The 25,257-nt window shown below is 41.8% G+C and overlaps 1 protein-coding gene across 2 annotated transcripts in view; it reads right to left on the bottom strand.

The window, feature by feature from the left end:
- UBE2R2 (ubiquitin conjugating enzyme E2 R2) overlaps positions 1–25,257 on the bottom strand; it is a 117,362-nt gene that overhangs the window by 19,147 nt on the left and 72,958 nt on the right. For both annotated transcript variants that reach the window (XM_003911590.4, XM_021927440.2), the window contains exons 2-3: positions 16,008–16,094; positions 377–474 (exon numbers count right to left, since the gene is read on the bottom strand). In XM_003911590.4, coding sequence (XP_003911639.1) covers positions 377–474; positions 16,008–16,094 — 185 coding nt within the window. The remainder of the gene's footprint in view (positions 1–376; positions 475–16,007; positions 16,095–25,257) is intronic.

Here is a 25,257-nt window from a genome sequence, read left to right as displayed (position 1 = left end):
ATGAACTTCGGTTAGTAAAAATGAATTAACATTATTTATTAACTGCAACCAATGAATGATACTAATGTTAGATGGTAATAAAGAACCAAAGTATAACTAGGATAAGGTAAGAGTAGGGATTCAGGCTTGAATATCTATTCCTAAGTGAACATAGGGAAATGAGAATCATATATATTATGGTTTAGTAAATACAGCTCTTCAAAATGATGCATACATATTTCTTAAAGCTCTAGCTGAAGACAAAACAACCGAATATAAGAAAGATGATTTTTTACATGTTAAAAGACAATACGTAATTTTATTTCACTAGGGGCAAACACAATAAGGAGATTAAGAATAACTCCAAAACCAGATTCTTCCTTATGTAACACCTTACCTCACATTCTGAGTAGGATTCCACCTTTCAGAAGGCAGTTCTCCACTCTGTGGGTCATCTACAGGCGGATGAAGAATTGAAATGCATACATCTCCATTCTACGAGACACAAACATTACATTCAGTAAATACTCAAAAAGTGATGTACAAAAAGGGACATTGGTTCTAAAGTTTCTTTTATTCCTAGAAACTGTTTTTCCATCAAAGGAGAAAACAATTCTGCTTTTTATGTTCAACATCAAAGATAAATAATAATTAAGCATTTTTTAAATATAATATTTATTTTGACCAATCTCCAAGGTATATTTTCTAGTGAGAAGACTTACTATTCCTTTTTTTTTTTTTTTTTGAGACGGAGTCTCGCTCTGTCGCCCAGGCTGGAGTGCAGTGGCCGGATCTCAGCTCACTGCAAGCTCCGCCTCCCGGGTTCACGCCATTCTCCGGCCTCAGCCTCCCGAGTAGCTGGGACTACAGGCGCCCGCCACCTCGCCCGGCTAGTTTTTTGTATTTCTTAGTAGAGACGGGGTTTCACCATGTTAGCCAGGATGGTCTCGATCTCCTGACCTCGTGATCCACCCGTCTCGGCCTCCCAAAGTGCTGGGATTACAGGCTTGAGCCACCGCGCCCGGCCGACTTACTATTCCTATAGTACAATCCTGATAAAAAACTGACTGGGGCTGGGTGCGGTGTCTCACGCCTGTAATCCTAGCACTTTGGGAGGCCAAGGCGGGTGGATCACCTGAGGTCAGGAGTTTGACACCAGCATGGCGAAACCCGTCTCTACTAAAAATACAAAAATTGGCTGGGTGTGGTGGCTCACACCTGTAATCCCAGCACTTTGGGAGGCCAAGGTGGGTGGATCATGAGGTCAGGACTTCGAGACTAGCCTGACCAACATGGTGAAACCCCATCTCTACTAAAAATACAAAAATTAGCCGGGCGTGGTTGTGCACCCCTGTAATCCCAGCTATTCATGAGGCTGGGGCAGGAGAATCGCTTGAACCCGGGAGGTGGAGCTTGCAGTGAGCCGAGATAGTGCTCCAGCCTGGGCAACACAATGAGACTCCATCTTTAAAAAAAAAAGACAAACATAATAAATCAAGATTCAATTGTCTTAGAAGCAACCAAATAGATATCCCTTTGTTTTCAGATATATCTGTGCACCTAGAGTACATAAAAAGGAAGAAAAAAATCTAACCTTGCTTAGTATCTACTCAGATAGATGCTATATCAATAACCATGGCTTATATAAACCAAAAATATGCCTCACAGCAAATGTTAACATCCTCAAGATATGGTTAGAATGACTTCCCACTATGGCTATTATATTTTGCTTCATAAATTTATACAACTTAATCCACAAGTACATTTAGGTTAATTCATACACATAGGGATTGCCTACCATATGCAATACAGAACACAATTCAATAGAAAAGACAAAGTTGGGTAAAATATAGTGACTTATCTCTTGGGAGTTAAGACTTAACATGGAAGGTAAGATTTATTTATTTATTTTATTTCTTTCTGTTTTTAGAGATAGGAGTCTCACTATGTTACCTAGGCTGTAGTGCAGTGATTATGCATAAGCACAATCACGGAGCACTGCAGCCACTAAATCCTGGCCTCAAGTGATCCTCCCACCTCAGTAGTCCCATAGCTGGGACTCTAGGGTGTGTTATTACACATGACTCAAGATTTACATTTTTAAAAAACTGGAGGTATAACTACATAAAGTACAAAAATCTTACATATACAACCCAAATTTAGACACATAGAAACTATACAATATATATGTAACCATTATCAATATAAAACATTTTAAAAATAAAATTAATTCAAAATATTATATTCTAAAACACTGCCTTATGGTTAGATACCATAAGGCATGTAAAAAGTTACTACAGAAAAAAGGAGAGAGAGGCTGGGCACGGTGGCTCACACCTGCAATACCAGCACTTTGGGAGGCCAAGGTGGGCAGATCACAAGGTCAGGAGTTCGAGACCAGCCTGGCCAAATATGATGAAAAAACCCCGTCTCTACTAAAAATACAAAAATTAGCTGGGTGTGGTGGCACCTGTAATCCCAGCTACTCAGGAGGCTGAGGCAGGAGAAGAATCCCTTGAACCCGGGAGGCAGAGGTTACAGGGAGCCAAGATCGCGCCACTACACTCCAGCCTGGGCGGCAGAGCGAGACTCTGTCTCAAAAAAAAAAAACCAAAAACAAAAATAAAAAGAGAGCCGGGCGTGGTGGCTCACGCCTGTAATCTCAGCACTTTGGGAAGCCACGGCGGGTGGATCACCTGAGGTCAGGAGTTCAAGACCAGCCTGACCAACATGGAGAAACCCCATCTCTACAAAAAATACAAAATTAGCCAGGCGTGGCAGTGCATGCCTGTAATCCCAGCTACTCGGGAGGCTGAGGCAGGAGAATCACTTGAACCTGGGAGGCAGAGGTTGCGGTGAGCCAAGATTGTGCCATCGCACTCCAGTTTGGGCAACAAGAGCAAAATTCCATCTCAAAAAATAAAAAAGAAAAGAGAAACTTGGTATATTTGGGCAGTGAATGCATGGAAGGTGGGGTGGAAGATAAAAGGCTTTGTTGTTGAGGAAGCTTTGAGATGAGCTTTCCTTTAACAGTAACAATTTAAACAACCTATGGGAAATGTAGAAATGAGTTCTTCTGGCCGGGTGCGGTGGCTCACACCTGTAATTCCAGCACTTTGGGAGGCGGAGGTGGGCAAATCACCTAAGGTCAGGAGTTCGAGACCAGCCTGGCCAATATGATGAAACTCCGTCTCTACTAAAAATATAAAAACTAATCGGGCGTGGTGGCATGCACCTGTAATCAGGAGGCTGAGACAGGAGAATCGCTTGAACCCGGGAGGCGGAGGTTGCAGTGAGCTGAGATTGCGCCATTGCACTCCAGCCTGGGCAATGAAAGCAAAACTCCGTCTTAAAAAAAAAAAAAAAAAAAAAGTTTTACTGGAAAAATAAGCCAACATATAAATAGTAGAATAAAATTTGCTTGGGTACTTGTATTTGTTTTCTATTGCTACTGTAATAAAATACCATAAACTTGGTGTAAACATCACAAACTTATAATTTTACATTTCTGTAGGTCAAAGTCTATCATGTCTCTCACAGGACTAAAATCAATGTGTTGACAGCACTGCATTCCCTTCTAGAGGCTCTAGGAGAAGTCCCTTTCCTTGCTCTTTCTAGCTACTAAACGCCAATCTTTTCCCTTGGACTTCCCTCTTCTATTTTCAAAGCAATGTCAATGTCTCATTTTTCTGGGCCCTTCTTCCAAAGTCACATCTCCTCTAACTAATTTTATGCCTCCCTCTTCCACTATTAAGGACCCTTGTGATTACACTGGGCTCCCCTGGATAATCCAGAATAATCTCCCTATTTTAAGGTCAGCTGATTAACAACTTTAACCTCTCTTTGACATAGAACCTAAAATTCACAGGTTCCAGAGATTAGCATGTGAACATTTTGGGGGAACCATTATTCTACCTACCTCAGCCTTGTTTTGATGAAGAATAGAGCATAAAAATTAGGCCACAGGGTCGGGTGCAGTGGCTTACACCTGTAATTCCAACACTTTGGGAGGCCGAGGCAGGCGGATCATGAGGTCAGGAGATCGAGACCACCCTAGCTAACACAGTGAAACCCTGTCTCTACTAAAAATACAAAAATTAGCTGGGCGTGGTGGCGGGCACCTGTAGTCCCAGCTACTCAGGAGGCTAAGGCAGGAAAATGGCGTGAACACGGAAGGCAGAGCTTGCAGTGAACTGAGATCGCGCCACTGCACTCCAGCCTGGGCGACAGAGCGACACTCTGTCTCAAAAAAAAAAAAAAAATTAGGCCACAGAAGTATGTTACTTGGTTCAGAGCATAACACATGTTTATAAAACAAACAAAAAAACACAACCTTCTTAGTAGTGGAATGAACTGAACAGATTTGCATTTCGAAATGACGTATTATTAGAAAATAGGCATCCAAATTGACACAGACAATGGATTTGACAAAACCTAACACTCTTTCATGATAAAAACAATCAGAAAGCTATGACTAGATGGGAATTATCTTAACATGATAAAGGGCATTTATTAAAAACCCACAGCTGCCAGGCGCTGTGGCTCACGCCTATAATCCCAGGACTTTGGAAGACCGAGGCAGGCAGATCACCAGGTCAGGAGATCAAGACCATCCTGGCTAACACGGTGAAACCCCATCTCTACTAAACAAAGGAAAAAATCAGCCAGGCATGGCACGGCGCCAGTAGTCCCAGCTACTTAGGAGGCTGAGGCAGGAGAATCACTTGAACCCAGGAGGCGGAGGTTGCAGTGAGCCGAGATTGTACCACTGCACTCCAGCCTGGGCGACAGAGTAAGACTCCATCTAAAAAAAAAAAAAAAAACAAAACCAAAGCTAACATCATACTCAGTGGTGATAATGTTGAAAGACTAAAAGCTTTACTCCTAAAATCAGGAGCTTGACAAGAATGCCTGCTTTCACCACTGCTATTTAACATTGTACTGGAAATTTCTAACCAGAGTACTTAGACAAGAAAAAGAAAAAAAGGAAACTGAGTTGAAGGGGAGAAAAGCATCTTTATACACAGATGACATGATCCTATATAGGAAAGCTACAAAAGCTAATAAACTCAGGAAAGTTGTAGGATACATAATCAAAACTCAGTCACTTTTATTTTTATAAACTAGCAAAAATAACCTAATAGGATACTATGAAAACAATTCCATTGATAATTGTCATTTAAAATAATAAATCTGGCCAGGCGGGGTGGCTCACACCTGTAATCCCAGCACTTTGGGAGGCCGGGGCTGGCAGATCACTTGAGGACAGGAGTTCGAGACCATCCTGGCCAACACGGTGAAACCCCGTCTCTCAAAAATACAAAAAATTTGCCAGACATGGTGGCTCATGCCTGTAATCCCAGCTGCTCAGCAGGCTGATGCAGGAGAATCGCTTGAACCCAGTAGGCAGAGGTTACAGTGAGCTGAGTATGAGTCACTGCACTCCAGTCTGGGCAACAGAGTGAGACTCCATCTCAAAAAAAAAAAAAAAAAAAAGAGAGAGAGAGAATAAATCTAGTCATGGAAGGGAAAAGACTTGTACGCTGAAAACTACAGGCCAGGCATGGGGCTCAGGCTGGGCGTGGTGGCTCACGCCTGTAATCCCAGCACTTTGGGAGGTCAAGGTGGGTAGATCATGAGGTCAGGAGATCGACACCACCCTGGCTAACACGATGAAACACTGTCTCTACTAAAAATACAAAAAATTAGCTGGGCATGGTGGCAGGTGCCTGTAGTCCCAGCTACTTGGGAGGCAGAGGCAGGAGAATGGCGTGAACCTGGGAAGCGGAGCTTGCAGTGAGCCAAGATCACGCCACTGCACTCCAGCCTGGGCAACAAAGCGAGACAAGAAAGGACAGGACAGGACAGGACAGGAAAGGAAAGAAAGGAAAGAAAGAAAGGAAGAAAGAAAGGAAGAAAAAAAAAAGAAAGAAAAGAAAAGAAAAGAAAGACTACAAAACAGTGCTCAAATAAATTTTAAAAGACCTGAAAAAACGTAGAGTTGTGATGTTAAGATGGTTCTATTCCCCAATTTGATTTACAGATTCATTCAATACAATCCTTATCAAATCCTACTTCCCGTTTTACAGTTATTGACAAGGTAATCCTAAAATTCACACAGCAATTTAAGGGACCCAAAGAAGCCGGGCGCGGTGGCTGAAGCCTGTAATCCCAGCACTTTGGGAGGCCGAGACGGGCGGATCACGAGGTCAGGAGATCGAGACCATCCTGGCTAACACGGTGAAACCCCGTCTCTACTAAAAAAATACAAAAAACTAGCCGGGCGAGGTGGTGGGCGCCTGTAGTCCCAGCTACTCGGGAGGCTGAGGCAGGAGAATGGCGTGAACCCGGGAGGCGGAGCTTGCAGTGAGCTGAGATCTGGCCACTGCACTCCAGCCTGGGCGACAGAGCGAGACTCTGTCAAAAAAAAAAAAAAAAAAAAAAAAAAGGGACCCAAAGAGCCAAAACAATTTGGAAAAAGAAAAAGTTGGAGGATTCACACTTCCTAATTTTAAAAATTACTACAAAGACAACCACGTTGTTCAGTACTGGCATAATGACAGACATATAAGCCAATGGAACATAATTTAGAAGTGAGAGTCCAGAAATAATCCAATACATTGATGGCCAATTGATTTTGACAAGGATGCCAAGTCCATTCAATGGGGAAAAAAACAGACTCTTCAATAAATGGTGGTGGGACAACTGGATTTCCACAAACAAAAAAATGCAACTGAACTCCTACCTTATGTCATATACAAAAATTAACTGAAAATAGATCAAAGACTTGGAAATAACTGCACTTCATTAAAATGGAAAACTTTTATGCATCCAAAGGACATTATCAAGAAAGTGAAAAGGCAATCTATAGAATGGGAGAAAACATTTGCAAATCATATATCTGATAAGGCTTTAATATATATAATATATAAGGAATTCCTAAAACTCAGTAACAAAAAGATATCCATTTCAATAATAGGGAAGGCCAGGTGCAATGGCTCATGCCTGTAATTCCACCACTGTGGGAGGCTGAGCAGGGAGGACTCCTTGAGGCCAGGAGTTCAAGACCAGCCTGGGTGACATAAAGAGACAAGATCTCACTTTGTCTCTCAGCCTGGAGTGCAGTGGTGCAATCTCAGCTCACTGCAGCCTCTACCTCCCAGGCTCAAGTGATCCTTCCACTTCAGCCTTCCAAGTAGCTGGGACCACAGATGAGAGCCACCAAACGTGGATAATTTTTAATTTTTTTTTTTTTTTTTTTTTTTTGAGATGGAGTCTCGCTCTGTCGCCCAGGCTGGAGTGCGGTGGCCAGATCTCAGCTCACTGCAAGCTCCGCCTCCCGGGTTTACGCCATTCTCCTGCCTCAGCCTCCCAAGTAGCTGGGACTACAGGCGCCCACCACCACGGCCAGCTAGTTTTTTGTACTTTTTTAGTACAGACAGGGTTTCACCGTGTTAGTCAGGATGGTCTCGATCTCTTGGCCTTGTGATCCGCCCGTCTTGGCCTCCCAAAGTGCTGGGATTACAGGCTTCAGCCACCGCGCCCGGCCTAAATATTTTTATAGAGATGGAGTTGCGCTGTTACTCAGGCTTGCCTTGACTCCTGAGCTCAAGCAATCCTTCCACCTTGGCCACACAAACTGCTGAGATTACAGGTGTGAGCCACCACACCTTGGCCCCCCAAAATTTTACTAATTAGTCAGGTGTGGTGGCACACACTTGTAGTCCCAGCTACTTGGGAGGCTGACATGGGAGGACTGCTTGAGCCCAGGAGTTTGAGGCTACAGTGAGCCGTGATTGGGCCACTCCAGCCTGGGCAACAGAGCAAGACCCCATTCCCCAAAAATAAATGAAAGATTAAAAATGAGCTAGGACAGACATTTCTCCAAAGAAGATATACAAATGGCCAATAAGCACATGAAAAGATGCTCAACATAAGCCATGTGGGTAATGCAAAGCAAAACCACAATAAGCTACCACTTCATACCCACTTAGGATAGCTGTATTTTATCCTACTTTTCTTAATATAGAGATGGGGATCTTGCTACGTTGCTCAGGCTGGTCTCAAACTCCTAGCCTCAAGCAATCCTCCTGCCTTGGCCTTTAAAGTGCTGAAATTACAGATGTGAGCCACTGCACCTAGCCTTTTTTTAAAAAAAGGAAAATAACAAGTGTTGGTAAGGATGTAAAGAAACTGGAACACACACTGCTGGTGGGAATGTAAACAGTTCAGCTGCTATGGGAAAAAAGTTTAGCAGTCCATTTAAAAGATAGCTGGGCACAGTGGATCACATGCCTGTAATCCCAGCACTAATAGGAAAATAGGTTAAAAAAAGAAGAAAGGAAGTCAGCTGGGTGCAGTGGCTCACACCTGTAATCCCAGCACTTTGGGAGGCCAAGGGACGTCAATCACTTGATGCCAGGAGTTCTAGATCAGCCTGGCAAAATCCCATCTCTACTAAAAATGCAAAAAATAGCTGGGCGTGGTGGTGCACATCTGTAATCCCAGCTACTTGGGTGATTGGGGCATGAGAATAGCTTGGACCCAGGAGGCAGAGGTTGCAGTGAACTGAGATCCTGACACTGCACCCCAGCCTGGGCAACAGAGCGAGACTCTGTCTCAAAAAATAAATATACAAATACATAAACAAACACAGAATTCTCATTTAACCCCACAATTGCACTCCTAGGTATGTAACCCAAAGACTTGAACACAGGTACTCAAGAAGTACATGCACATGCGTGTTCAGAGCAGCACTATTCACATATACAAAAGGGAGAAACAATCCAAATGTGTCCATCAAAAGATGAATGTAGAAACAAATTGTGGTATATCTATATAATGCAATATTCTTCAGCCATGAAGAGGAATGAAGTACTGATATATACTACGAGGTGGATGAATCTCCAAAATATTGTGCTGAGTGAAACATACTATATGACTTTATTTATACTAAATATCCAGAATATGTAAATCTATAGAGAGAGAAAGCAGATTAGTGGTTGCCAGAGATTGAGGGAATATGGGAACAGAACGAAATTACTTAATATGTAGTGTATTTTAAGTTGGAGTGATGGAAATGCTTTGCCACTACAGAGGTATTAATAGTAGTTGTACATTATGAACGTACTAAATGCTATTGAATTTTTGATTATTTATTTATTTATGAATGAATGAACGATACAGTCTTGCTCTGTGACCCAGGCTGGTACAGAAGCATGATTATAGCTCACTGCAACTTCGAACTCGGGGGCTCCAGGGATCTCCCTGCCAATTGTTTACTTTAAATGGTTTATTTTATGTATGTGAATTTCATCTCAATAAATTCTTTTTTTGGGGGGGGGAGTTATTGGACTCTAGAATGGGGATTCTACAAGATAAAATGAAGAATTATCTAGCCTACACCCCATCCAAATCCAATTAAATAACAATTTTCAGGATTCTTTTTAATAACTTCTCCACGATTCTGATATATGGCCAAATTTGGGCATGTCAATACTTAGGAAACCTTTTCCCTGTACCTTAAAATGTTAAGAGAAAATGCATAAGATCTGTAAATCCAAGAATTACATAAATATGCATAAAACTCTGCTTGTGACAAATTATTTACAAACCAGAGCTCAGCTCTGAAAAGTACAAATTTAGTGGCCTAAATACTAACATGTTCTAAATGATGGCTAATGTACCATATAGATAAGCCTATAATGTATATTCCCATAGAGCAACTTATCTTTTCAAAAAAAGCTCCATCCTGTATTCTACAACACACTAGTAACTATTAATAAAATAATCATCAACTTTTCTCTGAACTTCCTCCTCAATTTTGTAATGAACCCAAAACTGCTCTAAAAATTAATGTCTATTATTAAATGTTTAAGTACTAAGGAACAGTGAAATTCTATGTGTTGTCGTATCTGTGAAGTCTGTAGTAAAGAAAGTGTTATATGAACTCTCATTGTAATACAGTTTGTGAAAAATATGGTGCTCATTAGTTGTCTACTTTTTAACAGTATGACCAGAATGTAACCAGTAACATATATATATTAAGGCTCACTAAACACAGTGCAAAGCAGAAAGGAAACAGATTGTGCAGTTCAATCACTGATGACAAATTCCTATCAAATTTCCTTAGTTTTCCCTTGATACTAATGAATTTCACAAACATGGTAATGATGAAAATATAAATATATATACACACACACATACATATACACAGTTCACTGCAGCCTTCTAGGCTCAAGTGACGCTCCCACCTCAGCCTTCCAAGTAGCTGGGACTACAGGCATGTGCCACTATGCTTGGCGAACTTGCCTCAGCCTCCTCAAGTGCTGGGATTACAGGCATAAGAAACTGTGCCCAGCCAACAACAACAAAAAAAGTTTTGCAGCTTTAACTCAAAGGAGAAGACAATTTTAAAATAAATTCACTCATGTAACACAGCAGTTATTTACAACTTTTGGGGGCTGCAATAATATATCTATACATATATTTAACAAACTGTGACCAAAGCGCTTGTCTTTTTTAAATTTTTTTATTTTTGAGACAGAGTTTCACTCTGTTGCCCAGGCTGGAGTGCAGTGGTGCGATCTTGGCTCACTGCAACCTCCGCCTCCTGGGTTCAAGCGATTCTCATGCCTCAGCCTCCCGAGCAACTGGGATTACAGGTATGCACCACCATGCCCAGCTAATTTTTTCTATTTTCAGTAGAGGTGGGGTTTCACTATGTTGGCCAGGCTAGTCTTAAAAAGTCCTGGCCTCAAGTGATCTGCCTATCTTGGCCTCCCAAAGTGCTAGGATTACAGGCGTGAGCCACCACACCTGACCACGCCCGTCTTTTTAAAAACATGACATAAGAGCCGGGTGCAGTGGCTCATGCCTGTAATCCCAGCACTTTGGGAGGCAGAGGCAGGTGGATCACGAAGTCAGGAGTTCGAGACCAGCCTGGCCAAGATGGTAAAACCCCGTCTCTACTAAAACTACAAAAATTAGCCAGGCACGGTGGCGGGCACCTGTAATCCCAGCTACTCAGAAGGCTGAGGCAGGAGAATCGCCTGAACCCGGGAGGCGGGGGTTGCAGTGAGCCAAGATCGCGCCATTGCACTCTAGCCTGGGTGACAGAGCAAGACTCCATCTCAAAACAACAACAACAACAACAAAAACATGACATAAGAAACTATTTTCAGCCAGATGGGGTCTCTAGATCTCTATTACCACAAATACCAACACTGGCCCTCAAAAATTTCAATTCTGATACCATTTCCATACTGCGGTGAAGGTTAATAGTTACGTGACAGTTTCTTGTGATTCCTTTGACAACATCAAATTTACTTCCTAAATATGATTTATCACTTCTTCCCCTACCCCCACCCTCCCCACAAGACGGAGTCTTGCTCTGTTGTTCAGGCTGGAGTGCAGTGGCACTGCAACCTCTGCCTACTGGGTTCAAGCAATTCTCTTGCCTCAGCCTCCTGAGTAGCTGGGATTACAGGCACCCGTCACCACGCCTAGTTAATTTTTGTATTTTTAGTAGAGACAGAGTTCTACCATGTTGGCCAGGCTGGTCTCAAACTCCTGACCTCGTGATCCGCCTACCTCGGCCTCACAAAGTGCTGGGATTAATCACAGGCATATGAGCCACTGAGCCTGGCCTTAGCTCCAGCTCAGCTCACTGCAACCTCCACCTCCCAGGTTCAAGCCGATTCTCCTGCCTCATCCTGCTGAGTAGCTGGGATTACAGGCACGTGACCACACCCAGCTGATGTTTGTATTTTTAGCAGAGATGGGATTTCACCATGTTGACCAGGCTATATAATTTTATCAATCCGAACACTTTGGGAGGCTGAGGCAGGTGGATTACCTGAGGTCAGGAATTTGAGACCAGCCTGGCCAATGTGGTGAAACGCCCCTCTCTACTAAAAATATAAAATTAGCCAGGTGTGGTGGCACATGCCTGTAATCCCAGTTACTTGGAAGGCTCAGGCAGGAGAATCGCTTGAACCTGGGAGGTGGAAGTTGCAGTGAGCCAAGATCATGCCATCGCACTACTCCGTCTCAAAAAAAAAAACTAAAAACCAAAAAACAAAAAAACCATTCTGTAATCTTTTTCGTTGCAATATGGTTTTGCAGTGGTCTCATTTTTTCATAGCAGCATCCCAAGCATTGAAATTGCTTTAGATTCTTGCCATCTTAGTCACGCATCAGTTCTTTTTTTTGGCCCCGTGGATGTTGGAAGTACCTTTGCTCCAGAAACTGAGCTAACATCACCTTTAAATTGCTTTTATTTTATTTATTTATTTGTTATTTTGAGACGGAATCTGTGTCACCCAGGCTGGAGTGCAGTGGTGCAATTTTGGCTAATTGAAACCTCCACCTCTTGGCTTCAAGCGATTCTCCTGTCTCAGCTTCCTGGGTAGCTGGGACTAGAGGTGTGCACCACCACTCCCGGCTAATTTTTGTATTTTTAGTAGTGACAGTGTTTCACCATGTTGGCCAGACTGGCCTCGAACTTCTGACCCCAAGTGATCCACCTGCCTTGGCCTCCCAAAGTGCTGGGATTACAGGGTGAGCCACCATTCCCGGCCACCTTTAAATTGCTTTTAGGCAAGAAATGGAGAACCCACTCTAGGGTCTTGAATTTGGAGTTCAATTCCATATATATGAGCACACTGGGGCAGCTGTGTCATTTTCCACAGTCTGTTTTTTATGTAAGACATCTTAATTTTTCTTTTTCAGACAGAACAGACTGGTACGAAATTATATATAGTTTTCTTTTTAGAAATAAGCTTTCTAAATATTGTTTAATATTTGACACAATATAAATAAACAACAGTGAATACACTGTTCTGTGTAACAACATTATCTTCCTTTTGTAGGAAAGAGTCTGTAGAAATAATTTATTGTTTCCTAAGTTCAAACTGAGTTCAGTATGCACAGAAGTATTTTGATATCTGTCTTAGTACATTTGGGTTGCTACAGCAAAATAACTTAGACTGGGTAATATACTAACAACAGAAATTTATTGCTCACAATTCTGGAGACTGCGAAGTCCAAGACCAAGCCACCAGCACATTTGGTCTGTTGAGGGCTTGTTTTTCACAGATGGCGCCTGTTTTGTTGCATCCTTATGGGAGAAGAGGCAAGGCAGTTCTCTCCTGCCTCTTTCGTAAGGATGCTAATACCATTCATGGGTGACACCAAAATCCAGACCATAACAATGTCCCTGTCTAATAATTAAAGGTTTTTGCCTTTACAATTATGTAGTGTATATATAGATATTAGATAGCAAGAGAGAAGTGAGAAGGACCAAGCTTTTGTCTTGCAATTGAGAGCTAACTACTTTTGTTTTTGTTTTTTTGAGATGGAGTCTCGCTCTGTCACCCAGGCTGGAGTGTGGTGGCGTGATCTTGGCTCACTGCAACCTCCACCTCCCTTCAAGCGATTTTTCTGCCCAAGCCTCCTGAGTAGCTGGCACTACAGGCGCGCACCACCACGCCCGGCTAAGTTTTGTATTTTTAGTAAAGACGGGGTTTCACCATATTGGCCAGGCTGGTCTGGAACTCCTGATCGTGATCCTCCTACCTCAGCCTCTCAAAGTGCTGGGATTACAGGCGTGAGCCACCACACCCAGCAGAGAGTTAATTACTCTTAAAGCCATATACATACTGTTACCATCTCAGTTACCTAATTCCCAAACATCTCTCAAAAAAGAAACAAACAAAAAAATAGGATAAAGGAGTCGTTGACAGGAACAAAGTGTAGGTAGGTAATTACACTCCCCTTTCCACTTTTTTTTTCAGTACATAGGCTATTTAGTTCTTTCAAGATTTACCATTAGATCATGATATACAATTTTTCCCCATATTCATAATGAATTTTTCTACAATAAAATGCATGCATATCCCATAAATGTGTAGATATTTTTCAAACACAAATGTTTTGTTTTTAAAGAAGTGACAGGCCGAGTGCGGTGGCTCACGCCTGTAATCTCAGCACTTTGGGAGGTTGAGGTGAGGAGTTTGAGACTGGCAGATACAGAGAATCACAACTTATCAGAGCAGAAACCCAGGAGGAGAAAATTCCATCAGTCCCGGTGTACAAAACCCTGAACTATATAGTTGACAAAATGCTAGAGGCCCAGTATAGACAAACCTCAGAGTAAAAAACTCCAGCCCCTTTAGTTAGTGGGCACCCCTGTATTTTTTTGAGTTTTACCTCCTAGAGTTCTACCAGGTTTTCACAGTGACTATAGGTCAAACAACCCCTTGTGTTCTGGCAGCAGGAGGGGAAAAGAAACCACTTTGAAGTAAGTCAGGGCTGGATGCGGTGGCTCACACCTGTAATCCCAGAACTTTAGGAGGTTGAGGCAGGCAGACCACTTGAGGTCAGGAGTTTGAGATCAGCCTGGCCAACACATCAAAACCTCATCTCTACTAAAAACACAAAAATTAGCCAGCCTCCCAGCTACTCAGGAGGCTGAGGCATGAGAATTGCTTGAACCCAGGAGGCAGAGGTTGCAGTGAGCCAAGATTGCACCACCGCACTACAGCCTGGGAGACAGAGCAAGACTCGGTCTTCAAAAAAAAAAAAAAAAGTCAGAATCTTCTGCTCTTTTTAACAAGGTCTGTCCTCAGGAGAAATTACTTATTACTTAACTACAAACCTGCCCAAGTTTTGTCACAGCCTATATGACCTGGAAGAAGTGTAAAGCCCAACTCCAGCCACCTCAAGCCATCTAGAAATGGACAGAGCTGGCAGGCAGAAAATAAGTAAAGACCCAGCTGAACTCAGCAACACCATTCGTCAAGTGTATATAATGAGCATTATAGACTACTACACCCGTAACTGCAGATTACACATTGTTCTTGAGCTCACATAAAACTTGCATGAAGATATACTACATCTTAACAAATTTTTAAAAATAGAAATCATACAATGTCTGCTTTCAGATCACAGTGGAATTTAACTGGAAGTTCCCAACAGAAAGATACCTGCAAAATCCCCAAAACATTTGGAGATTTAAAAACACACTTATAGAATAGTAGGCCGGGCACAGTGGCTCACGCCTTAATCCCAGAACTTTGGGAGGCCGAGGTGGGTGGATCACGAGGTCAGGAGTTCAAGACCAGCTTGGCCAACATGGTGAAACCCCATCTCTACTAAAAATACAAAAATGAGCTGGGCATGGTGGCATGTGCCTGTAATCCCAGCTACTTGGGAGGCTGAAGCAGGAGAATTGCTTGAACCGGGAGGCAGGAGGCAGAGGTAGCAGGGAGCAAGACTGCGCCACTGCACTCCAGCCTGGGCTACAGAGCGAGATTGTCTCAAAAACAAATAAACAAACAAACAAACAAAACACACACACACACTTCTAGAATAGTAAAGAGTAGCCTCAAAAGAAAAAAACTAGTGGGCCCTGATATATCATCCTGAGAAACAGAATGCATTATTCTAGTATCCTTATGGATTAGCCCAAAGCTAAGTACGTTTCATCAACGAAAGCTAGAAATGCTTTCCCCAGGCATGTGCACTTGTCTAGTAGAAGAACCTCACCTTGAATTTATTCCAAAAGAGGCTCTCAAATGTTCAGCAGCAACTCATAAAATGAGGCCAGTCCAAATGTAATGGGATAAATCCCGCTCCCCCCACCAAAAGCTGAATCTTTCATCATAGGAACAGGTGACCCTTGCTGTGAAGTTAGAGGATAGGCACACAAATAAATTTATATGACATTATCTACTAACTTTTTTAAATGCATGTGTTAAACACATGTGTATTATAACTCTAGCACTGAGCAGCAAAAGTCTAAAGTCCAAATCCTTAACTGGAATATACACAAGGTATTTTAAAACTACACTAATGTTAAATAATTAATCCAGAAACTGTTAACTGAAGTGCAAAATCATTAGTATTTCTCTATGGCTACAACAGCCTAACTATCAAAGTGTGCTGAGACAGACAAGCTATTTTAAAGTACTCACTAAAAAAAAAAAAAAAAAACTTCAGAGAAATTTATGATGGATGTCTCTTACCTCATAAATGTTGGGGTGCCACATTTTGGTCAAGAATCTGAAGGTAGGTGGTGAATAGGGGTAGTCAATAGGAAATTTAATATGCGCCTGAAAAGAAAAAAAATGAAATGCTGATAAATGAGACTATAACTTATTCATCTGCCTAATAATTCACCCTACTACACCCACAGAAACAAAGCTCCTTTCACAGAGTAAACTCTTGAGATTAAAGTAGCTCAGACATACTTTGTTATCCCCAGCGCCAGGGTCATTAGTATGTTCTTACAGCACCCCTTCAAACATTTATAAAAGGTTATCTTTTTTTTTTTTTCCCCCAGACGGAGTCTCACTCTGTCGCCAGGCTGGAGTGCAGTGACGTGACCTCAGCTCACTGCAACCTCTGCCTCCCAGGTTCAAGCGATTCTCCTGCCTCAGCCTCCTGAGTAGCTGGGACTACAGGCGTACGCCACCACGACCAGCTATTTTTTGCATTTTTAGTAGAGACGGGTTTCACCATGTTGGCCAAGATGGTCTCAATCTCTTGACCTCGTGATCTACCTGCCTCAGCCTCCCAAAGTGCCTGGATTACAGGCGTGAGCCACCGCACCCGGACCCTATAAAAGGCTATTTTAAGTCACTAAAACTCACACACTCACTCACATACACATACATAAATACAATTTTAACTTAGCTCACGAGTGAAAAACAATACTCTACAAATACATTTTATTTTTATAACAAAATAATCTCATTTTAGGGTACACAATATGGAACAACAGTATTTTTCTTTTTACTCACATAATTTAACTGTCATTCTATCACCCAGAAATAATAAATGCTGACACTGCTGATTTCCCTTACAAAACTTATTTTTAAAAACTTCAACATACTGTATTTTGTATTCTGCTTTTTTCATCTATATCACATTGTAAACATTTTTTTTACATCATGAAATATTCTCTCTACATGGGTGACTGATAGTATCTGCATTATACTCCATCAAATGTATACCTAGATGAACCATTTTATAAAACTATTTCCTTATTTTGGGCATTTGGGTTGTTTCTCACACCTTTGCTGTTATAAATCCTGCTGCAGTGAATGTCCTTTGCAGTATCCCCATATTTTAAGTATGAAGAAATCCAGAAATCCAGACAAGTTCTCTCTTCCATAAAAGCAATGGGCAAATTGCCAAAAATTGTAAGCATCAACATTTTCAGAATTCCAGAAAATAACCAGAGGCTTGCAACAATTCAAGGAGTAGATATTTAAAGAAAATGGCTGACATTCAGTAAGAACATCAAGCTATGTGGTTTTAACTTACCCTAATCCAATCGCCTATACTCTAGCTGTGCAGCAGCCTTAAAACACATTCAAAGTAAAAACCAAGGAAGCTGACAGGCCCTGGAGAGGATAGAATGGCCTGGCATTTCGCCAAAGCCTTACTCCCAGAGAACTGTCATTAGCTGACCTTTCTAGTGGTTCCCTAGAAAACTCCACTTGCAAGGCTGTCTACATGTGATCAGATTTGGAGCTTGGCCAATGTGAAAATGTTTTCCCTGGCAGCTTTGTTGAAAACAATGGCAGGCAACTATCTAACCTTAAAGGTACCTAAGGCAGTGGAAAATACAAAACAGACTACCCAAAAAACTTAAAGGAAAAGCTGGGCTGGGCTAAGAGTTGTCCATTATGGTTCTGAAAAGCTCTGACAAATTATTGTGAGTCTATAAGACCACGACAATGTTTAGGGCTATGCACATGCCCAGTGCTATGTGCATACTCAGGAAAGCCCTAAGAAGGCCCTAACTTTATACCTCTGGCTTAACTTGAGAATGTATGCAACCAGAAAGTAAAGAGTTTGCAACTGCCTGTCTGAATTTAGTTGAAGGCATGCAATGACACATGCGCAGAGCCTCTCCACAAATTCCAAGTGACTAACTGGTTCTAGAAAATCAAGGAAATCTCTGTTCAATCATTACCTGACCACTAAGCTGAGTGGAGAATTCACTGGCCACACATAACAAATAATATCGACATTATATAATTAAGTAAGATAAGTCACTAAGCAAGCCAATAGTAATTACAACAGCAGCAGCAATGGTAACAAAAACCCTGGGGAAGAGGAGAACTGGATTTCTGCAGGTGTCACTGTATATTATTTAAATTTCTAGTTTTCAGTAAAATATTACAAGGTATGAAGTAAAACAAAAGTATGGTCCATACAACAGGAGAAAAAAAAGAATCAATAGAAACTGGAAACCTAAGTATTAAAGTTACTAGGCAAAGACTAAATAAGCTTATCTTTAAACCTTTAAACATTTCAAAGGACTAAAGAAAATCATGGCTAAATAACTTAAAGGAAAGCATGAGAATGGTATCTCACCCATAAATACTGAATATCAATAATGAGATAAATTATTTTTAAAAATCCACATAAAGTGGTGGCTCATGCCTGTAATCCCAACACTTTGGAAGGCTGAGGCAGGTGGATCCCTTGAGCCCAGAATTTCAGACAAGCCTAGGCAAGGTGGCGAGACCCTATCTCTACAAAAAATTTAAAAATCAGTCGGGTACAGTGGTTAATCTGTGGTCCCAGCTACATAAGAGGCCGAGGTGGGAGGATCACTTGAGCCCAGGAGGTTGGGGCTGCAGTGGGCTATGATCATACCACTGCACTCAGGGCTGGGCTACAGAGGAAGACCCTGTCTCAAAAAAAAAAGAAAAGAAAAGAAAAGAAAAGAAAAGAAAAGAAAAGAAAAGAAAAGACAAGACAGGGGATGGGGGTGGGAGGGGGAAAAGAGAGAGAGAGAGATTCTTAAGTTGTTAAGTACAAAAACTGTTGATTCTTTGAGACAGGGTCTTGCTCTACCACCCAGGTTAGACAGAGTGCACTGGGTTACAGCTCACTGCAACCTTGACTTTCTGGGCTCAAGTGATTCACCCACCTCAGCTTCCTGAGTAGATGGGACTACAAGCATGCACCACCATGCCCAGCTAATTTTTTTGTGGGGCTGGAGGTTTCAGCATGTTGCCCAGGCTGGGTCTTAAACTCCTGAGCTCAAGCAATCTCCACGCCTCAGCCTCCCAAAGTGCTGGGATTTACAGGTGTGAGCCATCACATCTGGCCTGTTCATTCCTTTTCATGACTAAATTTAAAAAGTATAAAAACTGAAACTAAAAAAAAAAAAAAAAAGTGCTGAGCAACAGATTTGAGCAAGTAGAAGAAATAGGGAATTTGAAGATAGGTCAATTTATTGACCTTATTTTTATTTATTTATTTATTTATTTTTTGAGACAGAGTCTCGCTGTCACCAAGATGGAATGCAGTGGCGCAATCTCGGCTCACTGCAACCTCCACCTCCCAGGTTCAAGCAATCCTCCTGCCTCAGCCTCCCGGGTAGCTGGGACTACAGGGGCATGCCACCATGCCCAGCTAATTTTTTGTAGTTTTTAGTAGAGACGGGGTCTCATCATGTTGGCCAGGCTGGTGTCGATCTCTTGACCTTGTGATCTGCCTGCCTCGGCCTCCCAAAGTGCTGGGATTACAGACGTGAGCCACCACACCCGGCCTTACTGACCTTATTCTTTTAAGGGGAGTAGTGGAAATCCCCTTCATCAGGAGTATCGGTCTGCCATAGGCATCCGAAATGGAGGCAGTCTTTCTTGTGGGACTGAGTCCTTAACGTATAGAATCTGATGCTATCTCCAGATAGCGTCAACAATGAATTGAATTGGAGGACTAAGAGAGAAACTATAAAATTCTTAAAAGAAAACATAGATGTAAATCTTCATGACCTTGCATTCACTAAGTTTTGTAGGTGTGACACCAAAAACACAATGAACAAAAGTAAAAAGAAATGGGACACAATTAAAATTATTATTATTATTTTTTGAGACAGAGTCTTGCTCTGTTGCCCAGGGTGAAGTGCAGTGGCGTGATCTCGGCTCACTGTAACTTCCACCTCCTGGGTTCAAGCGATTCTCCTGCCTCAGCCTCCCGAGCAGCTGGGATTACAGGCATGTGCCACCACTTCTGGCTAATTTTTGTATTTTTAGTAGAGACAGGGTTTCGACATGTTGGCCAGGCTGGTCTCAAACTCCTGACCTCAGGTGACCCACCCGCCTCAGACTCCCAAAGTGCTAGGATTACAGGTATCAGCCACTATCCTCAGCCCAGGGTTTCTTTTTCAGATGACAAAATGTATTCTAAAATTGATTTTGGTGATGGTTACACAACTTTGTGAATATGCTAGAAATCACTAAACTATATACTTTAATAAATGGGTGAATTGTATGATACATGCATTAAAATCACAATAAAGCTGACTGGGGGGAAAAAAGGCTGGAGCCCAAAAACCCAGGTCCCTCAGAGATCTTGGTTTCTAAAATATCATTATTCGGCCGGCACAGTGGCTTATGCCTGTAATCCCAGCACTTTTGGAGCCCTAGGCGGGTGGATCACGAGGTCAGGAGTTCAAGACCAGCCTGGCCAAGATGGTGAAATCCCATCTCTAGTAAAACCAAAAATTAGCCAGGCACAGTGGCAGGTGCCTGCAATCCCAGCTACTCGGGAGGCGGAGGCAGGAGAACTCTTGAACCTGGGCAGCAGAGGATGCAGTGAGCCGAGACTGCGCCACTGCACTCCAGCCTGGGCGACACAGTGAGACTCTGTCTCAAAAAATAAATAATATAAAATATCATTATTCAATAAAAGGAACTGGGGCCCTTTGGTGAAACACCTGATTCTAAAATCTGCAGCAGGAAAAATAAAAGACAAGCCTAGAGCATCTTATAATGCCAAAAAGTAAGTGCTAAAGAAAACAAATTGGAGTGTTTCAAAACAGCATAGGAGCCAACCTGCAAGAGCTCCTAATGGCCAAAACTAGGACAATCTAAGCTATAAAATACACAATGTAATACTGTTACCCAAAATGTGAAATAAATATAAATGAGTACATACTGATAAGTACCACTGAATGGAAAAATATTGGTGGAGAAGGGTCAAATCTTCCTTACAGTAGTACTACAAATAATCATAATCCACATTCAGGTGGTGAAGTTGAATTCCCCTTCCCTAGAGTGTGGGCTGGATTTAATGACTCACTTTCTAACAATAGAATACGGAAAGAAATAGTAGCTCTACCATAGAGAAATGTGGCAGACATGTTAACCAAGTGATCAAGGTTAACATCACTAGCGGTAAATCATATTGGTATCATGACCTCCCTGATATGATGTGGCAAGAAAAGCACTTCAACTTTGTGGTATTCTTCCCCCAAAATCTATAACCCCATTCTAGTCAGGAGAAAAACATCAGATAACCCAAATGCAGGAATGTTCTGCCAAATCTAACCCACCCTCTTCAAAAATTGTCAAGGTCACAAAAAATAAGGAAAGGTGGAGAAACCATCAAAGACTGGAGGAAACCAAAAAGACGAGACAACTTAATACAGTGTGCTATCCTGAACTGGACTCTGAATTAAGAAGATGATATGGAGGCACAGAAGAATACAGTGCTAATGAGTGCTAATGAGTATGGGGATTCTTTTTGAGATGATGAAATATTCTGTAATTAGATGGTGGTGATGGCTGTACAACCGTCTGAATATACTAAAAACTACTGAACCGTATACTTTAAAAGGGTGAATTTTATGGTATATGAATTATACCTTAATACATTAGTGCAGAAACTGGTGAAATCTAAACTAACTGGAGATTAGTTAATAAAGCTGGAGTGGCTATCTGAATAACAGAGAAAGTATACTTTAGAACAAAGAACATTGTCACAGATAAAGAGGATAATTTCATAAGGGGATCAATTCACAAAGAAGACATAATATTAACTGTGTGTGCACCTAGTAACAACAGAGCTTTAGAACACAAAATTATGTAACTAAAAACTTTTATCACCAAATGGAAAAATAGAAAAATGCACAATTACAGTTGAAGATACTATCACTTCTCTCTCAACAGTCTAAAGCAGCGGCCCCCAACTCTTTTGGCAGGTACTGATTTCATTGAAGACAATTTTTCCACGGACAAGAGGGTGGAAGAGTGGGAAGGGTAGTGAGGTGGGTATTTCAGGATGAAACTGTTCCACCTCAAATCATCAGGCATTAGATAGATTCTCACAAGGAACACTCAACCTAGATCCCTCACATGCCCAGTTCACAACAGGGTTCGCACTCCTTGAGAATCTAATGCCCGAGTTGATCTGACTACAGGCAGAGCTCACCTCCTGCTGTGTGGCCTGCTTCCTAACAGGCCACAGAGTGGTATCAGATCAGTATTGGATAGGGACCCCTGGTCTAAAGTACAAGGAGACAAAAACTCAGTAAGGATACAGAAGACAATAAGCCACCGAACAACAGCAGCATACAAATTATTTTTGTGGACACACAGAACACGCACCAAGACGTACCATATTCTGGAATGTACAACATCTATCTACAAAGTTTAAAGAACTGACATAATACATAGCATATTCTTTAACCACACTGAATAGCGCCAGAAATTTTGACTTTCTAAATTCAAAGATACTTACTAAATCCCCAAATATTTGGAAATTACGTAACTGTACATGTCACAGTATGAAGAGGAAGCCATAAAGTTACTTAGAAAATTGTTTAATTGAATATGAAAAAAATGACAATGAAAATCTGTAACATACACCTAAAGCAATACTCATATGGAAATTTTTAGAATTGCTTGCACTGGAAAAGATGTACGTCTCATTTCAATAATATAAGCTTCTACTTAAGAAATGAGAAAAATGGCCGGGCACGGTGGCTCACGCTTGTAATCCCAGCACTTTGGGAGGCCAAGGTGGGCGGATCACGAGGTCAGGAGATCAAGACCATCCTGGCTAACACAGTGAAATTCCATCTCTACTAAAAATACAAAAAATTAGCTGGGCATGGTGGCAGACGCCTGTAATCCCAGCTACTTGGGAGGCTGAGGCAGGAGAATGGCGTGAACCCGGGAGGCGGAGCTTGCAGTGAGCCGAGATCGCGCCACTGCACTCCAGCCTGGGCAACAGAGCGAGACTCCGCCTCAAAAAAAAAAAAAAAAAAGAAATGAGAAGAATACAAAATTAGGCCAGGTGCAGTGGCTCACACCTATAATTCCAACACTTACAGAGGCCGAGGCGGGTGGATTGCTTGAGCACAGGAGTTGGAGAACAGCCTGAACAACATGGTAAGACCTCATTTTTACGAAAAATACAAAAAGTTGACAGGCGTCATGGTGCACCCCTGAGGTCCCAGCTACTTGGGAGGCTGAGGTGGAAGGATCACTCACGTCTGGGAGGTTGAGGCTGCAGTGAATCATAATCTTGTCACTGCACTCCAGGGTGGGTGACAGAGTGAGACCTTGTCTCAAAAAAACAAAACGAAACAAAACAAAACAAAAGAGGAAAGAAAGAAGGAAGGAAGGAAGGAAGGAAGGAAGGAAGGAAGGAAGGAAGGAAGGAAGGAAGGAAGGAAGGAAGGAAAGAAAGAGAGAGAGAGAGAGAAAGAGAAAGAAAGAAAGAGAAAGAAAGAAAGGGAAAGAGAGACTATGAAATTAAACTAAAAGCAAGCAGAAGAAAGAAAACTGACATACAAGCAGAAATTAAATTGAAAAATAGGAAAACTGCAGGGTGTGTGTGTGGGTGATCAATAAAACCAGAAGCTGGTTCTCTTTGAAACCATCAAGAAAACTAGTAAGCCCCTAGCAAGACTGATCAACCGAAAGAAAAAAAAAAAAACAAAACACCACGCACACACAAATTACCAACCAATACCAGGAATAAAATAGGAGACAGTACTACAGATCGTACTAGTATTAAAAGAACAAGGGAATATTATAAATAACTCTATGCTCATAAATTCAATAAATAATATTAAACAGACAAATTACTTGAAAAATACAAAACTACTTAAGAATACATAATCTGAATAGGCATATATTAAAGAAATTGAATTTGTATCTAAAACCTTCAGACAAAGCAATCTCCTGAGCCAGGTAACTTCAACAGCAAATTCTACCAAGGAAGAAATAATAACTTTAAACAAATTTTTTTTTAGAAAACAAAATAAGGGGGACTATATTTCCCAAATCATTTTATTATACAGACATATAATATATATATAGACAAAAGAGGATTATGAAAACTTCCATTAAAGTTAGGAATCTGGTCCTTGGAACTATAACCTCTTATAACTCATTTCTATGGACAAATGAGATTATCCTTTTGAGAAACAAAAAACAAAACAATGTTGTCTGTGTAGTCAAATCTTTAGGTCTTAAAAAATGTCTTGGCTGGGTGTGGAGGCTCATGCCTGTAATCCCAGCACTTTGGGTGGTCGAGGTGGGCGGATCACCTGAGGTCGGGAGTTCGAGACCAGCCTGACCAACATGGAGAAATCCCATCTCTACTAAAAATACAAAATTAGCCGGGCATGGTGGCACATGCCTGTAATCCCAGCTACTCGAGAGGCTGAGGCAGGAGAATCGCTTGAACCTGGGAGGCAGAGGCTGCAGCGAGCCAAGATCGCGCCATTGCACTCCAGCCTGGGCAACAAGAGCAAAACACGGTCTCAAAAGAAAAAAAAAATGTCTTGAGACCAGGTGCCATGGTGTGTGCCTGTAATTCCAACACTTTGGGGAGACCTAGGTGGGCAGACTGCTTGAGTTCAAGACTAGCCTGGGCAACATGGTGAAACCCCATCTCTACAAAAAATACAAAAATTTGCCAGGCATGGTGGATGAGCCTGTAATCCCAGCTACTCAGGAGGCTGAGGTGGGAAAATCACCTGAGCCCAGGAGCTCGAGTCTGCAGTAAGCTGTGATCACGCCACTGTACTCCAGCCTGAGTGACAGAGCAAGACCCTGTCTCAAAAAAAAAAAAAGTCTTGTTAGATTACTTAGCATACTAAGAGAAATCTCTGCAGTGTAACTAGGAACACATGCATGAAAACTTATGTAGAATAGATGATATGCACCTATGTAATAAAAGGTAGCACACGATAGTAGTAAAGAATGCTGACTCAAGAAGCCAGGACTATCTGGGTTTGAATCCTGACTCTGCAACTCAGCTGTTACCTTAAGCAACTCTTACTTAATTTATATTGATCAACTAATTGACTGATTAAGACAGGGTTATGCTGTCACCCAGGCTGAAGTACAGTGGCACAAATATGGATCACTGCCAGCCTTGACCTCCCAGGCTCAAGCGATCCTGTCCCAGCCTCCTGAGCAGCTGAGACTACAGGCCATGTCACCATACCCA

This window comes from Papio anubis, chromosome 13 (assembly GCF_008728515.1).
Source record: "Papio anubis isolate 15944 chromosome 13, Panubis1.0, whole genome shotgun sequence".
NCBI lineage: Eukaryota > Metazoa > Chordata > Mammalia > Primates > Cercopithecidae > Papio > Papio anubis.
The sequence above is the reverse complement of the archived record's forward strand: the minus strand, read 5'-3'. Positions and strand labels throughout refer to the sequence as shown.